General features: G+C 41.1%; 1 protein-coding gene across 2 annotated transcripts; it reads left to right on the top strand.

Moving 5' to 3' along the window:
• The first annotated feature begins 461 nt into the window (after positions 1 to 461).
• ptk6b (PTK6 protein tyrosine kinase 6b) lies at positions 462 to 22,829 on the top strand. Of its 2 annotated transcripts, none has more exons than XM_039801953.1 (8): positions 462 to 975; positions 6,244 to 6,365; positions 7,926 to 8,107; positions 8,461 to 8,626; positions 13,322 to 13,483; positions 17,307 to 17,488; positions 18,097 to 18,250; positions 22,092 to 22,829. In XM_039801953.1, the coding sequence occupies exons 1-8, from the start codon at positions 608 to 610 to the stop codon at positions 22,277 to 22,279; spliced, it is 1,524 nt and encodes a 507-aa protein (XP_039657887.1). In that variant the 5' UTR covers positions 462 to 607; the 3' UTR covers positions 22,280 to 22,829. The 2 variants fall into 2 exon arrangements, with proteins under 2 accessions (XP_039657887.1, XP_039657888.1); XM_039801954.1 differs by having other exon boundaries at positions 7,926 to 8,089.
• Positions 22,830 to 23,608: the final 779 nt, after the last annotated feature.

The raw sequence follows: 23,608 nt of genomic DNA on the forward strand, positions 1-23,608 counted from the left end.
CTTAGTAAATTATAGAGTGTGGTCTAGACCTACTCTATCTGTAAAGTGTCTTGAGATAACTCTTGTTATGATTTGATAGTATAAATAAAATTGAGTTGAATTGGACCTCGTGCTAAGAATTTAGATAGAATAGTAGAACCTTCTACAGTGTAGAAATATTCTGTTACAAGTAAAACTCCTGCATTCAAAATGTTATTACATTATTGTGCTCATCACTTTAATGTTGCATCTGGTAAAGGTGGAGCTCATTTAAATGACTTTAGATACTGTTGGGTAGCTTGTAAACTGAATGATCAACCAAGTTTTTTAAAACCCATAATAATCACATCATTACCCACGTGGGATTTATAACTAGACCATTTCTGAGATTTATGACGTGTCTGTCAGATAATAGGCGTGGCTCTCGTGCATTTTATCATAGGCTGGAATCAGGAAGTTTGTGACAGACCTTAGAGTACTAGTCTCTCTCTCAGCAGCGCAGCCCGGAAGCTTCGCTGCAAAGGCATTCCGAGGATTCCTCCCCCCCGTCCGACAGGTGTAGCCGGCTGCGCTCAGTTGGAGGCACACGGGGGCGCGGAGGCTGAGAGAGCGTCATTCATGCTCATCTATGGGTGAGTGTCTGCGGAAAGCTTGCCCATGTCTGGACGCACTATGGCAGAGGATTTTCGGCGAAAAGCCTCCAGAAGGAGAAGGAGAAGGAGGAGGAAGCGGCGGCGGGGAGGAGGAGAGACCGAGACCAGCCAGTCCGCCGCCGCCGCCGCCGCTGGAGAGCGGCTCCATGTACACGGCGCTGTGGCCCTTTCAGTCCCGGCACGTGGACGAGCTGTCCTTCAATGAGGGGGACCTGTTCAGTGTTGTCAGCCGCAGCGGGGACTGGTGGACCGCACGGAAAATCGACAAGAACGGGTGCGTCCTGGACACCGGGATCGTTCCCAAAAACTACCTGGACCGGGCCGAGTCCCTACGAATCCAGCCGTGAGTGGTGACGCCTACTTTTTCTAAATAGCCTATTTCAAAAACAGACTGAGGTTGATTCTAAGTAGTCTTTTTCTCTTGCTCATGTCCAACCATTGGTAACTTAAACAGTTCTAAATGCAGCAGACCTTGATGTAGGCTACCATTGTGCCTGTACAATTTAACTTGTTATGCAATAGAAATAATTTTTTAATTCTAACAAAATTATGGTGAAAAGTCATGAAACGAGCACACTGTTGAAAAGTTAATTACAAGCTTCCCAGCATAAAAATATAGGAAATTCTTGTCGCCTGGAGACATTGTGGGAAGTATTTACATAAACATACATACCCTGCTTCCAATACCCATAGGCTACTTCAAGACTAATATGCCAGAAAAAAAATGTAGTGGGCTATGTCCCAATACATAGTATGTCAAATGCAGAATGTAAAAAAAAAACAAAAAACAGGATGTCCTACTGCATCTGGTCAGATTTTGCAGTATGCAAGCCAGCATGCTTTATTGGCTATTCTGACCCACAATCCTTTCGCACAGCATATGAGCAACAGGGTCAAAGATCAAGGCGCAATTCTTTGGAGAAGTAGTAGCCTATGTCCCAAACAGTATGTACTTTGTAAGGACAGCTGCAGTACATACTCTGTGGCGACCGGTCATTAGGGGTAGGTGGGGCACAGATTATTATCATCTATAATTTATTATCTTCTATGAATATAACCTCTTCCTAAATTCCATATAATTCGTGGTAGGATTTTTATTTCACATTCTGCCCCTGCCTTGCTACTTCAGACTGCGTTCTCCCGTGTTCCCGGTAGACTACGGCAGCCTGAATGGGTCAGAGTGGGGCTAGCCCCTCTCACACAATGCAATGTGCGTTGTACGTGGGAAATTATTAATACTAATACCTTTCTCTTAGAGAGCCCTCAACCTTGGGTCAGTGAAAACCCATTTTATCATCCTGCCTTTGTGGTGCTGGTCCGTATGGTGATCATGTTGAGTTGGATTGATTGATATTAGCTAGGTTAGATGATGAAGAGTGTGTACATGCTCGGTTGTTGTCATAGAATGCATCTGTACGCATCGCCGCATGACGTTAACTTTTTCTGGCTGAACTCTAACGTTACGTCTACCACGGCCCCTAAAAGCACCGTGATCTGGCGGGGCCTTTAGCCGGGCTCGCGGTGACCTTTGACGGCTAAACAACTGGCGCTGGTAGCAGCATCGCACTATGTGTTCACGTTACAACGCTGTCTGTTTTGTGGAGCCATGCGGTTTGTTGACATGTTAACAGAGTGAGATACAGAGTATTCTAGTGTTACTGGTATGTAGCCCATCTTTTGAAATTGTACCAATTTTCTTTAGATATAAACACATCACTGTAGCCTACATACTAAAGGTAAAAATAGTCTTCCTACCCCTGTCAAACTTTAAAACAAGGCTGCTTGAGGCTGTAGAGATTTGTGCAATAGTTTCATGGTGTCTAGCTGGGAGGTGAGGGAAATACATGTGTAACGTGCAATATGTTTTTACCACGGGATGTGTGCAATACTGTGATTGTGACAGCTTTGGAGTCCAAAACTAATTTCCCTAAGGGGACAATAAAGTATGTCGTATTGTATTGTATTGTAGAACAAGTAGGCTATGAAGTTTAGAACTCAGCCACTAGACTGCATTATAAACTTAAAAAAATTTATCTAATTTTAATTTTCGAATTTTTGGATTGCATTACATGAGTTAAGCTTGAAGCTCTGTTCAGCTCAGTTTGGGGTATGCCTGTTTACTGGTTGTAAAACACATGCACATCTTTCTTGTCCACATACTCACAGCGCTGTGGAGCATTGCCTTTTGAATTTCTATTTCATTATATTAGACTAGTAGACCCAAATAAGAGTCAATTTGGGATCAAAATAGTATTTTCCTATGTAATAAAATAGAAATGTGCGAGTTCTTGGAAGGCATGAAAGCTGATCTAATTTAGTGCCAGTGTTAAGGTTAAAGCTTTAGGGTTAGGGTGTTGTATAAAAAGCAGAACTTGGCTTGAGTTTCCTTGTTAAAACTCAAGTCTTTTACATTTCTCTGAAAACTTGTAAACACATGCTGTTAAACACACTTTATGGAGCGGCTGAACTGCATTATCAGAACCAGAAACATTATCAAGTCAAACAAGAGGAAATGCACTATTTTTATGTACTTCCACACATTATTACAAAATTGTAAAAGTATAAACATTGTTGCGGTGCTACTCGTTGGACTTGTATGTGTGCATTTGTCGCATGTTTCAATGTTGTGACACACTGAGTAGGTTGGTTTCATAGTTGCCAGAGAAGCTGACAGGAATGTCCTTTGTATGCATCTCATTAAGATACAGAGACACCGTAGTTTAAAATAAGATAATTATACTCTATACTTAGCAATAAGATACATTTGGATGCTAATATGAAAAAAAAGCTGCAAAATAAATCTGTCCATCATCTCTCGGCCGCATTTATATTTTAATATTGTGTGTTTGGGGCTTTCTCATAACATGTCAGCTTCTATTAATGTCCCTTTGTCTCTTAACAGCAAGTGAGCATTTATACAGCATTAACTTCATGACAAACAGGACATGCTTTCCTGCATCACATCCACCCCTCAAGCCTCTGCTGTAAGCAACCCTGTGAGAAATGTCGATTACATCTTTCATAGATGTCAAACCCGTTGACAGCCAGCGTCACCACTTCTTGTTTTGTCTCTCTCTCTCTCGGTTTATTGCTTCGACAGAATGGGAAGTGTGTAATGTGAGGTTAATCTCACATGTCAACAGCTGCTGGAAGGCTGGAATTTATTCAAGTGTTGTTGGTTTTTATTTCATTACAATAAATGTTATTTATTAGGTGATTTTATATGTATATTGTTCATCATTATTAAGTGTCCACTTTAAAACACTTCAGCCACATTCATACAATGTAAGATTAGCAGTAAGAACAGGCATTTTAGGGCTGCAACTGATTATTGTCATGAACGACTGATCTGATAATAAAAATTCAATATGTCCATTACAGTTTTCAAGGCTCATATTGAAAGCAACTAACTGTCCACAACCAAAACATATTCAATTAAAAATCATATCAATATGACAAAGAAAATCTGTAAAATGTCACATTTGAGATGCTGGAGCCAGTGAATGTTTGGCACATTTGCTTGCAAAATAATAAACTATTAACTGATTATCAAAACAGCTGGTGATACATTTTAAAGGTGACCTATTGTGCTTATTTTGTGGGTGTTCTACTAGAACATGTATACATGCTTTAATGTTCAAAAACTACTTTATGTTTCTCACACTGCCCATGGCTGCTGCACCTGTATTCACCGTCTGTCTGAGATGCTCTGTAGGGGCGCCTGTCTCCGAAAAAGCCCAGACTGCTCTGATTGGTCAGTGTTTCCGGATGCGCATCTGTTCACTTGCTGTCTCTGTACTGTCTGTCATTGCAGCCGGGGATTGACTGTAACGACACAACCGACATGTTCCAGCAGCCATGTTCCGAAATTGGGGGGAAATTAACATGTGCAACCAATATTCCAGGTTTCCCCGAGCAGGTTTAGTGAAAACTCAGAGTTAGTTAACCCTGAGATGAGGGAAACAGAAAGGGAGGTTAATCAAACCTGAGAGAGAGGGGGAACTCCAGACCGTCTCAGAAAGAGAGGGAACTTAACCTCAGAGTCTGTGAACCTAACCTGGTCGGGAGCAGGTTTTCTTCTCTCAGTCTCCTCCCTCTGTCTCGGCACTCTTTCTTTTCCTCATTCATTCATTCAGTCTGTATCAGGCGCATTTTAGCACAGTTTGATATCTGCATGAATAAAAAAAACATTTTTTTTGCAAAAAACATAATGCGACACATAGAATGTGCAAGGATGTAGAGCATGTCCGCGATGGGTGACGTTAGTGATATGAGGACGGGTAAGGTTATGTAGGCTACATAACTGATAGACTGGGAATAAAAACGATAGCTCTCAAATAGGTAGTTATCTGGAAATGAAAATGCATTTACAGTCGGGACCTCAATATCATCTCCAGACGTATGTTTAACTCCCTGAGAAGTAATACAGCTTCTTCATCAATGGGATCCTTGACAAAAGGAAATGCCATTTTATAGTCTGCCTTACTGAGGCGGATCATATCAGTAAAGCCACTGTAGCAAAGCACCATCAGAAGAGTGTGACCCTCTCTGAAACATTTTTTTTTTTTAAAGATTATATTTTGGGGCTTTTCCCTTTAGTGACAAGAAAGGGGGAGAGAGATGGGGGATGACACGCAGCAAAGGGCAGGGGGTCGCATTCAAACCCACGCCGCTGCAGGACTCAGCCAACATGGGGTGAACGCGCTTACTGGGTGAGCTAGAGGCTGCCCCTTCTGAAACGTTTTTTAAACGTTTTTGTAGTGTTCCCTGGACACAAACCTGTAAGAGCCATTAGTTCCAGAGGATTGCAGGTGAATGATGTAAACCCTTTGAAATAAAAGATTATGAATTATAATTCTGTTAATGATGGTGCTGCAGCCTCAGAATGGGATTAGTAGGCATAGTACTTTTATAGATTATAGGTATACCTATACCATTTCACCAGCAATGTTATACTTATGATTAAAAAAGACATTAATGCACTATATTGGAACTTACGCATTGACTCTAGCAGCAATTTTCGCAAATTCTCTCTCTTGCAGCAACCGCTGTGTTGCTTTTTTTAATGAAATACATACACCGAGAAAACAAAATCACAACAAACAAATTCCACTTCCAATCTCTCGGATTAAGAACCAGGAGGACTTTGTGCATTCGCTGCTGTTCCAGCCCTACCTTTAGCCTCAGGCCACCATCAGAGCCCAGATAATAACCTGAGGCAGAAAGCTCGGTGTGGGAACAGCATCGAATGCTTTCTTCATTTTGCGTACTGTACTCTTGTCTTTGCACCTACAGTACGCAAAATGAAGAAAGCATTCGACATGTTTAGATACTCTGACTTCTGGTAACTCAACGTTATACCTTGAGAAATGAAACCAGATCCCAGGATGTTCACAGGTACACATTGTTGTCCGATCCAATGCTGTTTTTATGAGCAGCAGAGTAAATTGCCAGATCTTGTATACAAAGATTATTTTAAAAGATGATTTCAGAATATACCATTTGTAAGATATCTCAGAGGATTATTTTCAGTGTCACACCGTTAAAGTGTGAAGCCATGCAACCACTTCCTAATAATTACTTTTGTCTATGGCTTTCTGTCTTAAACCAGGTGGTATTTTGGGACAATGACCCGCCATGAGGCCCAAAGCCACCTGCTGGGATCAGGAAACGATCACGGAGCTTTCCTCATCCGACGCAGCGCGAAAGATGACATTGGATACGTTCTTTCACGTAAGATAAGAGAGAGGAGAGAGGGGAGATGGAGAAGCCCAAATCGACAACAAGAGGCGTGTGGTGTTTGAGGGTTTAAATAAAAAGGGATTGAGGGAGTTTCACTTCAGTTCAAAAACTATGCAGTATGTGTATTATTTATAGTGTCCAATCATAACAGGACTTATCTCAGGACACTTTACACTTTAGAGTAGGTCTAGACCACATTCTATAATTTACAGAGACCCAACAATTCACCCTAAGAGCAAGCATTTCTTGCAAGCAAACCTTTTTTTTGTTGGCTTATCCTGGCAATGTATTTACATTAATCCAGACTACAGCAATAGTACATGAACGAATCACACCATAAAAAGTGAAAAAAATGTTAAACACAACAAACAATATGCCTTTTTAAGCATGTGCATCTATACAAGTAGGCAACATTAATGTAATTATAAGTTATAAGTTAATAAAAAGATGTAGTACACGGTGCCTGATGGAAAACGGAGATCCAGTTTTTGATTAGTGAGTCCAGAGCATCATCATCAACACATTACCTGACCTTATTTTGTGATGGTAACCTAATTTCGCCAGTGTGGGTTCTGTTTTAACTAGTCTCGCTTTGCCAGACCTTCCTCCACGGCACTGCGGAGGAGGGTCTGGCTAGTCCACACAGCATTCCTGGATGGGAGAAAAACATGCTCTGGTTTATTGGCATTTCTTTAAACCAATCACAATCGTCAGTGGCGGTGCTAAACTTTGCACGGTGCCTCTGCTAAATAGTCTCTGGAAGGAACTTGTTTTGGTGGAACATGTGGACGTTCAAAAGTAGTTTTAGTCGTGTGACAGAAAACTCCAATTGGACAGATAGTCTAGCTAGCTGTCTGGATTTACCCTGCAGAGATCTGAGGAGCAGTTAACCATAGTCCTCACAAATCCACCGGAGGTTAGAACGCCAACACAGAGACAGAGGAAGGGGACAGACATCTGCGAAAAGAAAGCATCCGGCGGAATTTCCTGTGAAATTTTTCCTTAAAAAAAACAAAACCTGATCAAGAGATTATTTGAGTTCAGCTGGTGGCTTGTGTCTTTGTTAACGAAATAGTTTGACATGCTGGGAAATACACTACGGTTCGTTTTAGGCAGAAAGTCAGAATAGACTATCGATACCACTCTCATATCTGTGGGGTAAATATGAAGCTACAGCCAGCTTAATCTTATCTTAGCTTAGCTTAGCACAAAGACAGAGGGATACAGCAAGCCTGGGTATTGGACATAATCCACCTACCTGCATCACTAAAACTCACTTTTTGATATTAATGAACGTCCGTTACGTTCAAGCCATTGCCAAATGAGATGAGATCCAAGTTGCAATAAACTAAAAAATAAAACACTTGGAAGAAAAGTTTTAGGAGACAAACCATTTGAAATGTAAATGTAACCGCATTAAAATAAAAGCTTTGCATTCCTGTTTGACTGTTGAAAGTCCCTCAGTATTCAACCTTTCATTGGACTCTATTGGGGATGGATTTGTAGCAGCTTAAACTACAACCTAAGACTTGTTTGTGAATCTTCCTGCAGTGAGGTCCAGCAGTCGGGTGAAGCATTTCAAGGTCCTCAAAGCAGATGAGAGGAATTTTTACGTGGAGCACGGCCGCCATTTCAGCTCTCTGATCGACTTGGTGGAGTACTACCGCGCAAACAGCCTGAACAACACCGGCACGCTGGGAGTCTCCTGCAAGAGGGTAGGACGGGCTCTGTTGGTTGGTTGGATCTTCTTGCTTCTTTAGTTCCTAAACGGTGGACCGAGAATCCACTTAAACACAGTTGTTGCTAGAGAGATGTACATAAATGTGCTTCCTTGTGTTTGTAGATGTGGTTTTATTTACGGGGGGAAATCGGTGGGTTACAACCCCCCCGCCCCAATAATCAAAACTGGGCTTTTTAGGACATTTTAGACAATTTTGCTCAGTGTTTTTGTCGCATTTTTCAACGTTTTTGACAATTTTTCAGCCCCCCCCCCCTCCAATGTTGAACCCAAAGTTACGCCCTTGAATATTTGTATGTACTACATTTGTGTCCCTTTATGTGTGTGCATGTGTGTTCCCTCCATCAGAAAAAGCCCAGCACTCGGGACTTGAATCATTTTACGGTGGATGAGTGGGAGCTCCCCAAAGAGGAGTTCACCTTGGAGGAGGAGCTGGGCAGCGGCTACTTTGCTGACGTCTACAGGGGGCGCTGGAAAAACCACATTAATGTCGCCATCAAGATCATCAAAAGTGGTATTTCATCATCTCTGTTGATCTAATGAAGCGTGCTTTCATCGATGGGTTTCTGATCATGTGGACTTGTTGGGCTCCACAAATAACTAAAGAGATGGATGAAAAGTGTTCAGTACACAAAAAGGGAAACCTCTCTTTCAGCTCAGAGTACATACAGTAATCTGTTTATTTCATCTAGTAATCCAGTCAGAACCACTGGTTTTAACAAGGTGGTGGATGGATTTATCTCGAAACTAGTAAACAAGGTGGAAGACGAATTATGATTCTTTATTTAAATCAAAGTACTAATAAAACTATTTAAATACTTAATTACAAATGCAAGTGCTGCATTTAAAAGGTTACTTACAAGTATTATCAGCAAAATGTACTTGAAGAATAAAAGAGTAAAAGTATTATTTGATTGATAATATTGATGTACCAATGTGTTAGCAGAATTGTACAGTTCTGCTCGAGGTTTTGACTATTATATATTAAATAAAGTACGATACTTTAATCCAGTGGTTCCCAATTTGGGGTTGACTCCTCTAAACGCTCACTAGATAAATCTGGACTTTTTCTCCAATCATACACATGTAAAACATGACAAGGTGCCTAAATAGGCAATGCTTTTGGGGAGGGGGTCACAAGCCAACAAGATGGGTATATGGATTGGTGTAATCTTTAACAATGTGTTTAGATCCTGCTGCAGTGTAATCCAAGTTGAGGGGGCAGAAAAAGAGAAAGGGTCCTAATTTGCACCCAGTACGGCGCAAAGCCCGACGCAAGTGTCTTTGCTAGTTTAAGGCCGACGCAGTTGTCACTTTCCCATCCAGCGCCCGCGTCATGCACCTGCACCCATCTGTGGCCCATGGGCGTGCTGGTCTTACAGGGAGGTGTGTTAAGGTGCATTCTGGGCGTGCTGGTCTTACAGGGAGGTGTGTTAAGGTGCATTCTGGGTGTGCTGGTCTTACAGGGAGGTGTGTTCAGGTGCATTCTGGGCGTGCTGGTCTTACAGGGAGGTGTGTTAAGGTGCATTCTGGGCGTGCTGGTCTTACAGGGAGGTGTGTTAAGGTGCATTCTGGGTGTGCTGGTCTTACAGGGAGGTGTGTTCAGGTGCATTCTGGGTGTATTGCTATCTTGAGGCAGAGGGAAGTGATCGCACCATTGACCAACAAAAACCTGGTCTAAAGTCAATAACGCAGCATTTCATTGTTATTTTAACAGAGCATTAGTAAAATGCTCCTAGGTTTATGCACAGCACGCGCACACTATGCTTGTTACACACACAGGGACGCACAGCAGCACACACACATGCAAAATATTATAAATAAAAATATTACGGTGCAAATCCGCCATCATAATAGCAATGCTCCAAGGTGCCTGGCTTTTAAAGGGAATGGGAGATGATCTCTGATTGGTTGATTGCATGTTACGCCCAAAACACACCTCTGATTAATGAAGACACTAAGTACAACCCTTTAGAACCAGGCGCCCGGCACACAGAACCTTTTTTCCGCCGTTAAACTAGTAAAAGTGGATTTGGATACGCCCTAAACACAGCTGCGCCAGGCGCTTCACGCTGTGCAATAAGATCGTTAAAATAGGGCCCTAAGCCTTTTTGCCAAGCTCTGTACAAACAATGGGACGTTGAAGGTGATGAAGGCCTGGGAGCGCGGGCCGTGACTAGTGCCAACATTTGTTGGCTTTCTCATCGATGATTTGCTGATTGATAGTGAAGTGCTTGGTTGGTGTTAAGAATTTCAATTTCAGGCTAAATCGAGATGAAAGACTGGAGGCTTTGAAACATCATTACAGTCAAGATTAAAGGAAGTAAAATGTATCTGTTAAACCAGGCTGGTTACCCGTGAATCCCTGTCTGTTTGGTCTGAGGGTTGTATGAGGTACTCAGTGGATTACCTGCAGCAGATGGCGGCCGGCACATAAGCAATTAGCGCTGGGACGATATGCTTTTTGTCCCGATACGATTCTTTCCCGATACATTGGATTTGTATTGCGATATTAATACATACGATTTTTTATAGTTTTTTTTTCCCAACCACTATACGCTATTAGCCTTGCTCCGCCCTCCTAAGTACTTCCACTCAATTTTCATTTTCCTTCAGTACTCCGTCTGGGTTAACGGTATATTCTTGGGTTTTCTCCGGCCAAATATTTGGCAGTCCAATCAGCGAACAGAGGGAGGGGCTGAGAACAATGACGTTGAGGTCGTGCGCTAGAAAGATGCGATCAAAGCCATTCGGTCCGTTGTGGCAACGCTGGCGAATATCCCGAATTTAAAGCCTGAGCAAGAACAATCTTTGCTGAGTTGTGTTGGTGGCCATGATGTTGTGGTCCTCCTCCCCACGGGGTTCGGGAACAATTTGATTTTCCAGCTCAGTCTGTTAGTGGCGAAGGAGTTGGCTAAGGCTAACGCTAGCGATGCTAACCCGACGTCACGAACAAACGTTAGCGATTTGTTCTGGCAGATCCAGAGTAGCTCTGGGCAGATCCAATAGTTTTAAACTTCAACAGAGTACCTGCCTTCATGGAAGTTAACACAGACTCTCTGGACAAATGAAATGGACCAGAGTCTGGGAGGACCAGCCTACTCTGGACCAGAGTCTGGTAGGACCAAGCTAGTGTACCAGAGTCTGGGAGGACCAGGCTAATAAGCTATGTCCTGCTATGCAGCTAAACAGTTTTTAGACACCTAAAAAAATCTAAATCAGTTTAAGTGTACGGTATATTTAGAATATTTTCACCCCTTTACCTTGCTGTCAGACAGCTCTTTACGACGGGGAACTGAAGCCGTTATCTCTGCTCTCTGTTGTCTTTCCTTCATTGTTGAAGAATGCCAACATGCATAGTCAATAACATGTTAGACCACATTTGAGTGAAACTAATGAGAGACAGAATAAGAATGTAGAGAGATGCATCATGGTAATCCCTATTGAGACACCTCTTTCTTAAGTGTGGAATTCAATTGGCACCCAATTGTATTGTTCATTTAAAACTGCTGCTGCTGTCTTGTCAGTAAAACCCTTTTCTGGTTGGGTAGAAACCCATCATCTTTTTGGCATAGTGTTAGTGCTTATGCTAAGTTCAGTTTCAGTGTAACAAACACCTTTAGAAAGTAAAGTGGGAGTAGTTGGCTGAGCCATTTTAGAAGCATGAAGCAACTTGCAGTGTGTAGCCCTGATTAACCTGATGACTCATTGTACAGCAATAATTTAAGGAAGTAAATGGTTTATGCGTCTTGTTATTTCCAGGTATCACTATAAAGTGAAACTCAGGCCAGTTTACTGTGAATGATTCATAATATCATGTATGATCAATAGTTTATGACACAGATCAACACTGACTATACTGTTTGAATCTAATAAAGCACAGCATATCCCTGTAGTCAGTTTCCTTTGGTTAGTTTGTAAATCATGCTTGGGACATCATTTAAGTGATGAGATTTGAAGTCGTTGACACAAACATGATGGAAAAGGTACTCTGATGAGATCAGTGGAGGAATGGAACTAAGTACATTTACCCAAGCAGTGTTTTCCCTGGCTTTGTGGAAGATTTAGGTGCGGGTATCTGGCGATGGGTTTAGGCGTCCTTTCTCAAGAAAATGTTGTCTCTTTGTAGTCGTGTCGTTTCTCTTTTGGGTCATTTTGGTTTCCTTTGGGGTTGTTTTGGCTCTCTGTGCTCATTTAAAAGAGATCTTTTCTAGTTGGTTCGCGTCCCTTTGTGGTAGTTTTGCGTCTCTTTTTTCACATCTTTTCAGGCCGATATTATCTCCGTATCTGTGTCTAAAACTTTGGAAAAGATAGAGCAGATAATAAATAACTTGCACTTTAAAAGCTTAAAGACAAAACTTGCTAAAGCTCCAATCATCAGATCTGTGAAAAGCCTTTCAGTTATATTCATTCTTAGGGCTTAGGTGCTGCCCGAAACGTCTCGGCTGCTGCACCTAAACCTTTTCATGGCCTGCCAAGTAGTACCGTACAGTACAATTTTGAGGTACTTTTGAACACTGACTTTAAAAAAAATGTCACACGATTGTTTTGTCCAACCTCAATCTAAAATCCAGAAATATTCAATTTCTTTTGATATGAAACAAAACTTCAGCAGCAAATCTTCACATTTTAGAAGCTTTGTCTCATTCTTTCAGCATAGTTGAGGACACAGTCATGTCAGTGTTCCGTACTTCCGTTCAGTATGATCATGGTCATTTGATCTGTACAGTGAGAGCATAAAAGTCCTTCGGCCAGAAAGTCTGATTTCAACTTACTGTATATATCCATAAGTTACCACATACAAGATGAATACAAATGCACAGTGTCTGCTCAGCTTTAGACCACAAGAACAAATCCCTTTTATTGCTCTTTAACTGATCTCCCAAGCAGCATGCAAGATATTTTCCATAATAAAAGGCTGCTTACTTTGCACAATATATTGTATAATTACCACAGTTAGCATGATTTTAATTATAAACAAATGTACTCAAAGAGCAGTTGCAATGTCACTGTGCCACAAAATCCTTTAAAATTAGCTTACCATCTTATGTTTACGAAACACAGAGAGTCCAGTTGCATATCATATTTTTGTCATATTTGTTAAAAGTGTGGTTTCCTTGGTTTTCTTCTCTTTCCTCTCTCTTCTCCTGTTGTCTCCCTTCACCTTTTTTTTTTTTTTTTAAATCTGTGTCTTTCTCTCTCCCTTCAGATTCAGAGTTGAACCACCGTGAATTTCAGAGCGAAGTTCAGATCCTAAAGCGTCTCCGCCATCGTCACCTCATCTCTCTGTTTGCCGTGTGCACAGCCTCGGCACCGTACTACATCATCACCGAGCTGATGGAGAAAGGCAGCCTGCTCAGCTTCCTCAGAGGTAAAAAAACAACAACCTCAGTCTACTTCAACTTCTCTCTTTTGTACCAGTCAAATATCACAATATTTTTGACCAAGTACCTCAATATCGATACTTAAGATAGAAGTATGTTAAACTAAGTAAAGCGCTGAAACGTGGACACATAGGGCCAGATGTACGTACGTATGTAGCAGCGCCGGCCCGAGCCTTTTGGGGGCCCTAAGCAGAATTTGATTTGGGGGCCCCCCTCCCACCACGCGGAGTCACCTGTGCTTGACGATTATTGACACAAATGTCACGCTATAATGTTACATTATAAATGAATACAGTGAGGTTATGTATTAATACAGTGACAGAGTATGAACTACTGTCCCCCTGGGCACAGATGCATAAGGACCCTCCCCCCCTACTCTATTTGTGCAAAAGTGGGTGCAAACCGTGAGGGGGGGGGTGTCTGGGGGTGCTCCCCCAGAAAATTTTGAATGTGATAGATGTGATTTCCTGTATTCTGGTGCATTTTTGGGATGGTCAGCTTGAGAAGGGCAATACCTAAATGTGTTCAGATTCATAGCCTTTTGCTTTTTGACTTAATAAGGTAGTGACTTCACACAACTACTTAGACTTCAGGGCCAAACAACACGTTCAATCCCACAGGACTTCATGTTCTCTATTTATCCTGATAGGGATGCATATTTAGATTTTTTGTCCTGACCGATAGTCCGCCCGTGTTAACCGCTTATTAACCGTTAACAATCAGCCGACTAAGTCCAAGTCCACCCTTCTGGGAGAGTTAGCAACCACATCAATTAGTTTAGCTGCATGGTTGTCAGCTGTGGGTTTGCCGGACATACTCTGTGTTAGTAGGAAGTAGGGCTGGGGATATGCCCTCAAAAAAAATCCCTGATTTTTTTCACAAAAAATCTGATTCATGATTTAAATCGATTCTTCCCCCCTACTTAAAATCAATCTGCAGATGACAAATAAATGACAAGATCACACACACACACACACACACACACACACACACACACGGGACATGTATACCATTATGATTATTCATGCCAATTTTATGCAAATTAATTTGGGTGTTTTACCTACCATTGTATTGGGGGGGCGCCCTCCGTAAAAGAATGACAAAATTATATTATGCTATATATTCAACAAATTATATAATTATGCTATCAACATCAACTAAACGGATGCGTGAGATAAAGCTGTTTTCACACATACAGGTAATTCACTTCTTGTTCCTCACTAAAAGTTCAATTCATTTTAACTTTAGTCGCGCAACCTTGCCCCTATTTTCACCTGTTGCTGAGTAACGTACATTAACATCACATGGTCTCATGAGTGTAGCATACCTGTAGCAAGCTCCTTCGTAGTAACTAGCGGTAAAAAAAAAAAAAAACATTGAAGAGGAGCTCCGTGCTATAAAGCGGCGATTGCTAGTTGTTTAAGCCGCTACAGACCTCCGTCTCAGCTCGGTCGTATCAGCGGCTTAATGGTGCGTTCTAGTAGATGTGTTGAGCTGCAACCGAGTTCCTCAACACCGGGTCTCAACAGCTGACGGTGCTCCGTCCAATACTCGCTCCGTCAGGTCAGCGGTAGTTCGTGGTCCAGTTATTCGAGAATAGGTGACTTTGAGCCGGGTACAGAGCACCATGTGCTGCCGGTCATTTCGGCGGAGATTACGGTTAAGTAAGTAATGAAACGACTAGTTAAGAAAATAACTAATATTAGCCGCTGTCGCTGCCATGTTGTTTGTGTATCTCCATGGCAAACGCGCGGGGGGAGGGCTGGGCCCATTCTGAACTACGGGAGCCCAGATGGGACCGTCGGTGAACGTTAAGGAGAAAAAACAACACTCGATTGGGGGCCCCCTAGTGGCCTGGGGGCCCCAAGCAGCCGCTTAGTTCGCTTATGCCTCGGGCCGGCGCTGGAATGTAGCGTTATCAGCGCCATGGCCAACCCACAGAATGCGCACGCTGTGATACTTCAGCTTATGTCGTATTTACCAAACCTGCAGTTCATCGGGTAATCAGCGCCTTTCTCTGCCCACTATACTGTAAATTGCGTGCATCTTTCCATCATGGAGCAGCCACCAAGTCAGTCAAAACACTTCGGTAAAGTTAGACAGAAATTGGCAGAATCGCAAGATTCGCGGGTTCGCGGTTCAATAAATCATAAACGTGTTACTTACACAATAGGCAGCTCTATCTAACCGTAGGAAGGTAGACAACAAGCTACAACCCGGTTTTTATCCGAAAGAACCGTCTACATATGTGGATGAATGCAATGCACCCCTGTGAGCGTTATGCTTTCATCCAAGCGTCTAGGGACCGTCTACAAAGTGCAAAACCGAAAGTGGATACGAAGAGAAAATTCAACAGCTGCACTGTTATTGAGCCTAGCTCTTCCAAAATCACTCCACACATCTAGGGCCTCCCTCTGAACATCCTACACCAACAAATTTTTGGAAATATGGCTCAGGCTATTTTTAATGAATTTTTATTGGAAATAATTCAATACCGTCAAGGTTATGTTGGGAAAGCAGGCACAGCTTATTTTTAAAGAATTTTTATTGGTGATAACATCCAATAGCTTCACTGTTATTGAGCCTAGTGCTTCCACATTCACTCCACACATCTGGGGGCTCCTTACCAACATACTACACCATCGTATGTTGGTATAGCAGGCTCTGTCTATTTTTAAAGAATTTTTATTGTAGAAAAATGCAATAGCTTCAGTTTTATTGATCCTAGTGCTTCCAAATTTTGTCCACACATCTGGGGGCTCCTTACCAACATACTACACCATCTTATGTTGGTATAGCAGGCTCTGTCTATTTCTAAAGAATTTTTATTGTAGGAAAATGTAATAGCTTCACTGTTATTGAGCCTAGATGTGTGGACTAAATTTGGAAGCACTAGGCTCACTAACAGTGAAGCTATTGAATGTTATCCCCAATAACAATTCTTTAAAAATAGACAGAGCCTGCTTTCCCAACATAAGAAGGTGTAGTATGTTGGTAGGGAGGCCCTAGGTATGTGGAGTGATTTTGGAAGATAGCATTGACGGTACTGAATTTCTTCCAATAAAAATTCATTAAAAATAGGCTAAGCCATATTTTCACTCAGTGTAGTATGTTCAGAGGGAGGCCATAGATGTGTGGAGTGATTTTGGAAGAGATAGGCTCAATAACAGTGAAGCTATTGCATTTTTCCACAATATAAATTCTTTAAAAATAGACAGAGCCTGCTATACCAACATAAGATGGTGTAGTATGTTGGTAAGGACCCCCCAGATGTGTGGAGTGAATGTGGAAGCACTAGGCTCAATAACAGTGAAGCTATTGGATGTTATCCCCAATAAGAATTAATTAAAAATAGACCGAGCCAGCTATACCAACATAAGAAGGTGTAGTATGTTGGTAGGGAGCCCCCAGATGTGTGGAGTAAATTTGGAAGCACTAGGCTCACTAACGGTGACGCTATTGGATGTTATCCCATATAAAAATTCATAAAAAATAGGCTGAGCCTATTTTTCCAACATATATATATATATATATATATATATATATATATATATATATATATATATATATATATATATATAAGACAATGTCGAGCCTCATATCACAATATTGATATAATATTGATAAATAATATTGCCCAAATAATGTTCAATAAAAAGGGATACGAGGAGACATTAACAAGCAAAGTGAATTTATTTATTTGAATACCATACAAGAGTTTTCGCAAATCTAAGGTTACCATCTAGACCTGGTTGGGGTCTGATTCTCTGTGCTGATCGTTTTCTCTGTTATTTTCTTGTCCTGTTTCAGGTCCAGAGGGGCCGGCCCAAGATTTTGTGTCTCTCATTGACATGGCGGCCCAAGTGGCTGATGGGATGGCATACCTGGAGGAGCAGAACAGCATCCACAGAGATCTGGCGGCTCGAAACGTTCTGGTGGGAGAGGACAACATCTGTAAGGTGGCCGACTTTGGATTGGCCAGAGTGATCAAGGTACGGGCAGGGGCGTAGCACGAACTTCTGGGCCCTGTAGAAAGGCATTCTCTATGGGCCCCTCCCCACATCCACAGCTATTCATTCTAGCATATTTTTGGGTCCCCCTCACTAGGGCTGGGTGTTGTGACTTTGATACCTGTTCCTAAACAAAACTTTTTTCGATACAAATTTTATAAAACAAAAATAAATTATCAAATGATACATTACGGCACAAATCTTTTTATTTATTTTTCAGCTCCTACTACGTGAGCCCCTACTCTGTGTGTAACGTAGAGTTTTTCCTGCGAGTAAGGTTAGGCAGCCAATCACAGACATTATTAGACACATCACTGATGCTGATGAGATTTACTCCTTAGGTATTGAAATTGGGTATTGAATGAGGAGGCATTTTGTTAATACTCAATACTTTAGAAGGAATTCGGTCGGTACCTAAAAAGTATTGAATTTGGTACCCAGCCCTACTCCTCACATGAGGGCCCTGGGTACTCAGTCCCCTTTCCACTCCCAGTCCGACAACCCTGGGAACAGGGGAGGAAGGGATATGGAGTGTCTTATCTGAAATCAAGTCAAACCTGCCGTTTTTAAGACCAATATTTCTCATCCAGGAGCCGTTCTACATCACAGAAGATAAAAAGATTCCCTTCAAGTGGACCGCTCCTGAGGCCATCAGCCATGGGAAGTTCTCCAACAAGTCAGACGTCTGGTCTTTTGGTGTGTTGCTCTATGAGATTGTCTCCTGTGGCGGTGCTCCATACCCAGGTTGGTGGAACTAAATGTTTTTTTGGATTGGATGTTTTAAATATTTAATTTATAGCACTTTCAATCATGATGAAATGTAACTATATGAAATCATGAAATAACAAGTCGAAGTCCTGCATGAGAGATCAAAGTTTGTAACAATTCTCCATCATTTAAATTGGCCATATTATGAAAAAAACACTTTTTCTGGGATTTGAGGTGTACTTTTGTGTCTCTGGTGCTTCCACACACATACAAACTTTGAAAAAAATCCATCCATGCTGTTTTGAGTGAGATACGGTTTCTGAATGTGTCCTGCCTTCAGTCTCCTGGTGAGCTGTTCAAAATCGGCTCGGACTGTGACGTCACAGTCCGAAATGAGCTGGCTAACCACAACCGTTAGCATGCTAACGCTAACGCTACGAGCTAACGCTAGCGTTAGCATGCTAACGCTAATGCTAACGTTAGCATGCTACGTCGTTCTCAATAGCAAAGCACTGCTACAACACACACAACTTCACCATAATCTACAAAAGAACTACTTCCATGTGCGCCCTCATTTATTAAGTCTCCCAGCTAATCCTGCCTTGTAACTGACCAAAGTTGGAGAAACAGGCTTTCTTTTACTGTCTCTAGAGTTAGCTAGCTGACATGATCTACATCTGAGCTACTGAGCATGTGCGAGTGCAATCAAAGATAGTACAGAAGAAGAAGATGAAAAGAGGTCTCACTCTGTAGCTAAAACAGAAACCAGGTGAAAAGAGGATCTGCAGCAGTGAGAGAGAGCTGTGCAGTACAACAACAATATGGTGTTTTTTGAAAATTAAACCATGTAAACCTATTCTGGTACAACCTTAAAATACAGTTATGAACCTGAAAATGAGCATAATATGGGCGCTTTAAGATAAGTCAGTGCCACACAGTAGTCTATAGTGCTGCTTGGAGGTGTGTCCTCAGTTGGGATGAGATCTTTCAGGATCTTTATTTGTCCACTGTTCTTTGGACACCTTTAGGCTGTAGGCAGACAGAACAAACAATATCATTATTTATAGTATATTTTTTTTTTTTAGGTACAAGCACAGCTTTTTCAGGGGTTGAAAATATGTTTGTTCTTCTTCACCATCCCTGGGTTTCCTCAATTCTGATACAAACAGGTTTTGCTGACTATTTAAAGATCTTGTAAACAGGTCTATTTAATAAAAAAATTCCTGTTAACTCATCCATTCCAGCTGAATAAGGAAACACAAAGAGAAAATGTTATTCTAAAAAGACTGTACGCACCTTTTGAAAGATACCCACTAGATTTGCTTTGGGAAGGGATCTCTTAAATATGAGGAATGTTTCAGTTGACATACTATTGTTTTAGGACCAGGCTTTTTCGAAAGGTTGTGAAGCTATCCTTTTAAGTAAATGCCCCTGTGTTTGTCACAAGAAATAACACACACTTGTCATTTGTTAATGCATCTTAGGGAGAAATTAGAAGCGCAAACACAGCAGTAATCATTGTCCCATAGAAATGAAATTGCACAGAGGCCTGATTGAATCAAGATTGTGATCTTAATGGAGTAATCATGCAGCCCTAATACCACTGCTATCCGTAAAGTAGATATAAGTTGACATCCGCAGCCCTCTTAACTAGAGATGCTCCAATACCATTTTTTCCTTCCCAATGCCGATTCTGATACCTGAACTTGCGTATCGGCCGATACCGGTTTCTGATCAGATTCCAGCGTGTCATATATTTTACTATGTTTTAACAGCTGTATACTACTATCCCTGTATGGATGTGATATGATTTCTATCATTGTTGTTATACTCTTTGTGAAACAAGAACAAATACAAACAACGAACGCCGTAATACTTTCTTTTATTATCCAGTTTGACCGGGAGTCGTAACGGAAAAAGAACATAAATAAACTATTTTTCAGATGATTTTCTTCGGGGTTAGGGTTAAATTACGTGGTATCAGATCGGTGCATCAACCCCAGTACTTCCGATACCGATTCCAGCATTTTAGGCAGTATCGGAGGCTTTTCGGATACTGGTATCTGTATCGGAACCTCTTTACTTTCTTCTCTTCTAATCATTTACTTACAGTACAGTAGGCCCATATATTGTTTTGGTTAAATTTATAATAAAACATCAGATTTTATAAACTAAATGTGTTTTGTGTGCAGAAATCTTTATGTGTAAAGTAACTAGTAACTAAAGCTGTAACAGATGAATGTAGTGGAGTAAAAACTACACTATTTCTCTCTGAAATGTAGCAGAGTAGAAGTAGAAAGTGGCATTAAAAGAAAAAGACTCAAGTAAAGTACAAGTACCTCAACCTTTGGACTTAAGTACTGTAATTGAGTAAATGGACGTAGTTACGTTTCACCATCTTGGATAACATTCATGAGCAGTCAAATCACGAACGATGTGTTTGAGCTGTGTTACTGGTTAATGGTTGCACGGCGTTCGTCGTTCGACTGATCATGACTGTTATCCAAGATGGCGGCCGCATGTAAACATGAACGCTACTGTCTTTATAATCTATCTTTGTAATAAACTCTCTGTACACTTACAAAGTTCTCAATGCTTGTGTTTACATGTAGGGACCCTTATTATGCTACCGTGGAAGTGTGGTGATATTTTGAGTCTTGTTAGTGGTGTAGAAACAGAGATTTACCTTCTGCCCCGAAGGCTAGCGTTAGCAGCTAACCACTGGTTTGCGCTAGCTTGTTTCAAACTAGAGACACATTCGATTAGCATGAAAACAGATCCCAGAGAACAGTCGACTCGGTACACATATGTTGTTAACCCCTAGGGTCATTTAGCGCCGGAATTGTCCTTTAACATTAGTTGTCGAAGGTCTTGATATGTCAGGTCTTGTCGTTCTTTCTAGCGCTCCTTCATTTAAAGGTGAACCCTTAGAAGTTGAGGGCAAGAGGTGATGAATTTGATCTCTAATTGTTATAATTTTATCATTAAAGAAGCTTATCTAGTCATCACTACTCAGAGCTACAGGAATAGAAGGCTCAGTAGAGCTGTGGCTATCTGTCAGCCTGGCTACAGTGCTGAAAAAATACCTTGGGTTGTTCTTATTTTCTTCTATTAGTGATGAGTAATAGTCTGATCTGGCATTTCTGAGGGCCTTCCTGAGGGTTTTGAGACTGTCTTGCCAATCCAAACGAGATTCTTCCACTTTGGTGGAATGCCATTTACTTTCAAGTTTTCATGAGGTTTGTTTAATTTGGGAGTTTGGGAGTTATACCAAGGTGCTAGTTTCCTTTGCTTCATCATCTACTTTTTGAGGGGAGCAACAGAGTCTAAAGTCGTCCGTAGCGAGGCCGCAGCACAGTGTACACAATTATCAATTTAGGAGGGGCTAAAGTTAACATAAGAGTCCTCTGTTATATTAAGGCACACCATTGAGTTAAATGCTGTTGGAATATTTTCCTTACATTTATCTATAACACTGTCAGATAGGGATCTAGTGTAGAAGCTTTTATCTAATTTCGTATAGTCTGGGAGTGAGAATTAAAAAGTTATTAGAGAATGGTCTGATTATAAAGGATTCTGCGGAAATACTATTAAATCTTCAATTGCGATGCCATATGCCAGCACAAGGTGGAGGGTGTGGTTAAAACAGTGAGTGGCCTCATGCACACTCTGACTAAAACCAATTGAATCTAGTATTGAGTTGAAAGCATAAAGCATGTTAGTAGTTAAAGTAGTGTTAGATACATTTTCAAGATCACCCCCATCTCAACTAAAGCTTGTACAGGAATACATTGAAAACAAAGCCTCCATGTGTATCTACAGGTATTTTAGTGGGAAAAAATGTTAACCTCTCCTCACTATTTCTGTTCTCCCTCAGCCTTTAGCAACCAGGAAGTGTACCAGCAGGTTACCAACGGGTACAGGATGCCAGCCCCGGCCAAATGTTCCAACTCTCTCTACCAACTCATGCTGAAATGTTGGAGCTTAGAGCCCGACGACAGGCCAGACTTCAAGACTCTCAAGGCCAAACTGGACAGCAGCTCTTACGAGTTGGAGAGTGACTAATTTCCTTTTTTGTCTGACTAAACAGAAAAAGCAGTCACATTAGGGAGGCTGAAACCAGAGCATGTTTGGCCATTCGACAAGAGAAAGTTCAGTAAAATTTTATTTATAGTATCAAATCATAACAACAGTTATCTCGAGACACTTTACAGAGAGTAGGTCTAGAACAAACTATAATTTACAAAGACCCAACAATTCCAATAATTCCCACAAGAGCAAGCATTTAGTGGCGATTATTGGTAGATTCAGTTTTACAGTCCACAAAACAGAATATTTTCGAAGGTTTGTTGTAGTTTCCTGCAGAAATACATTTTGGGTGTCTTGTTAGATTTCTTTATGAACCTTTCTTACTTAAGACTCCACACTTCTTTTTTTTCCAGCCTGGACCCCATTTTCCTATGCTTATGTGTGTATGTGACTGAGAACAACCATCTTTGAAATCAGTCCAGTATTGAGTGAGAACGCTGTGACATCCAGCCGTGAACCGGGCTGCAATGTAATCCTGTAGGTCAATTTGGTCCACTAAAAGTTCTGTTTTTGCCGCTGACAGACTCAGATTATTATTCTAAGTGTCTGACAACATTATGGAAAGGATCCCTACAGAAATAGAGCTTTTAGTTAAAGAGTAGAATCTTCTTTGTTTAACCAGAAGCAGCTCTGAAATCGCTATAGAGCCAACATATTTTCACATGTAAATCTGTAAACTACGTTTTTATTTCAACCAAAACTAGAGTTGTGATGGTTGGAAAAGGGGATAGATGACCCAAAACGGTTTATCATAGTTTTATTTTGTTTCTGTCGACTTTGAATGAAGTGTATTTTACGATGCTAAAATGACTGTTTATGGAGTCTGGTGGCTTTAGAGACAACAATTTCACAGATGTTTTTATGTTTAAAAGAAGGATTTTACTCTTTAACATAAAGATCGACCTCCTTAGAAATCCTTTCTACAATGTTGTCAGACACTTAGATTAATAATCTGAGCCTGTCAGTGGCAAAACGAGCACTTTGGTGGATGTAAATTGAAGGTGCCCATTACAATTGCACATTGTAGCTTGTTTTTTCGCAGACTGCTGACTGCAGCGATCTATATAATACTGGACCAATGTCAAAGATTGTTGTTCCCATCAGTCACTTAGACACAAGAACATAGGAACATAGGGTCCAGGTTGAAAAAAAAAAGTTACCCTTTAATGTGAATTTGAATGTATGCTTCATCTTGCATCCTGTCATATTCTATCATTCTTGACCTTTGAAACAACATTGACAAAAAAAATCTTACATAAAGATGCATGTGGTAGCTGCTCTGGAGCTTATGATCACATTACAGGC

This window comes from Perca fluviatilis, chromosome 5 (genome assembly GCF_010015445.1).
Source record: "Perca fluviatilis chromosome 5, GENO_Pfluv_1.0, whole genome shotgun sequence".
Lineage (NCBI taxonomy): Eukaryota > Metazoa > Chordata > Actinopteri > Perciformes > Percidae > Perca > Perca fluviatilis.

Excerpts from the sequence above, each read along its gene's own strand:
- ptk6b (XM_039801953.1), top strand. The coding sequence starts at position 608 with ATGGGTGAGTGTCTGCGGAAAGCTTGCCCATGTCTGGACGCACTATGG. Across the intron at positions 8,108-8,460 it reads GGGTAGGACGGGCTCTGTTG|AAAAAGCCCAGCACTCGGGA; the intron begins GTTGGTTGGATC and ends TCCCTCCATCAG. Across the intron at positions 18,251-22,091 it reads TGGCGGTGCTCCATACCCAG|CCTTTAGCAACCAGGAAGTG; the intron begins GTTGGTGGAACT and ends GTTCTCCCTCAG.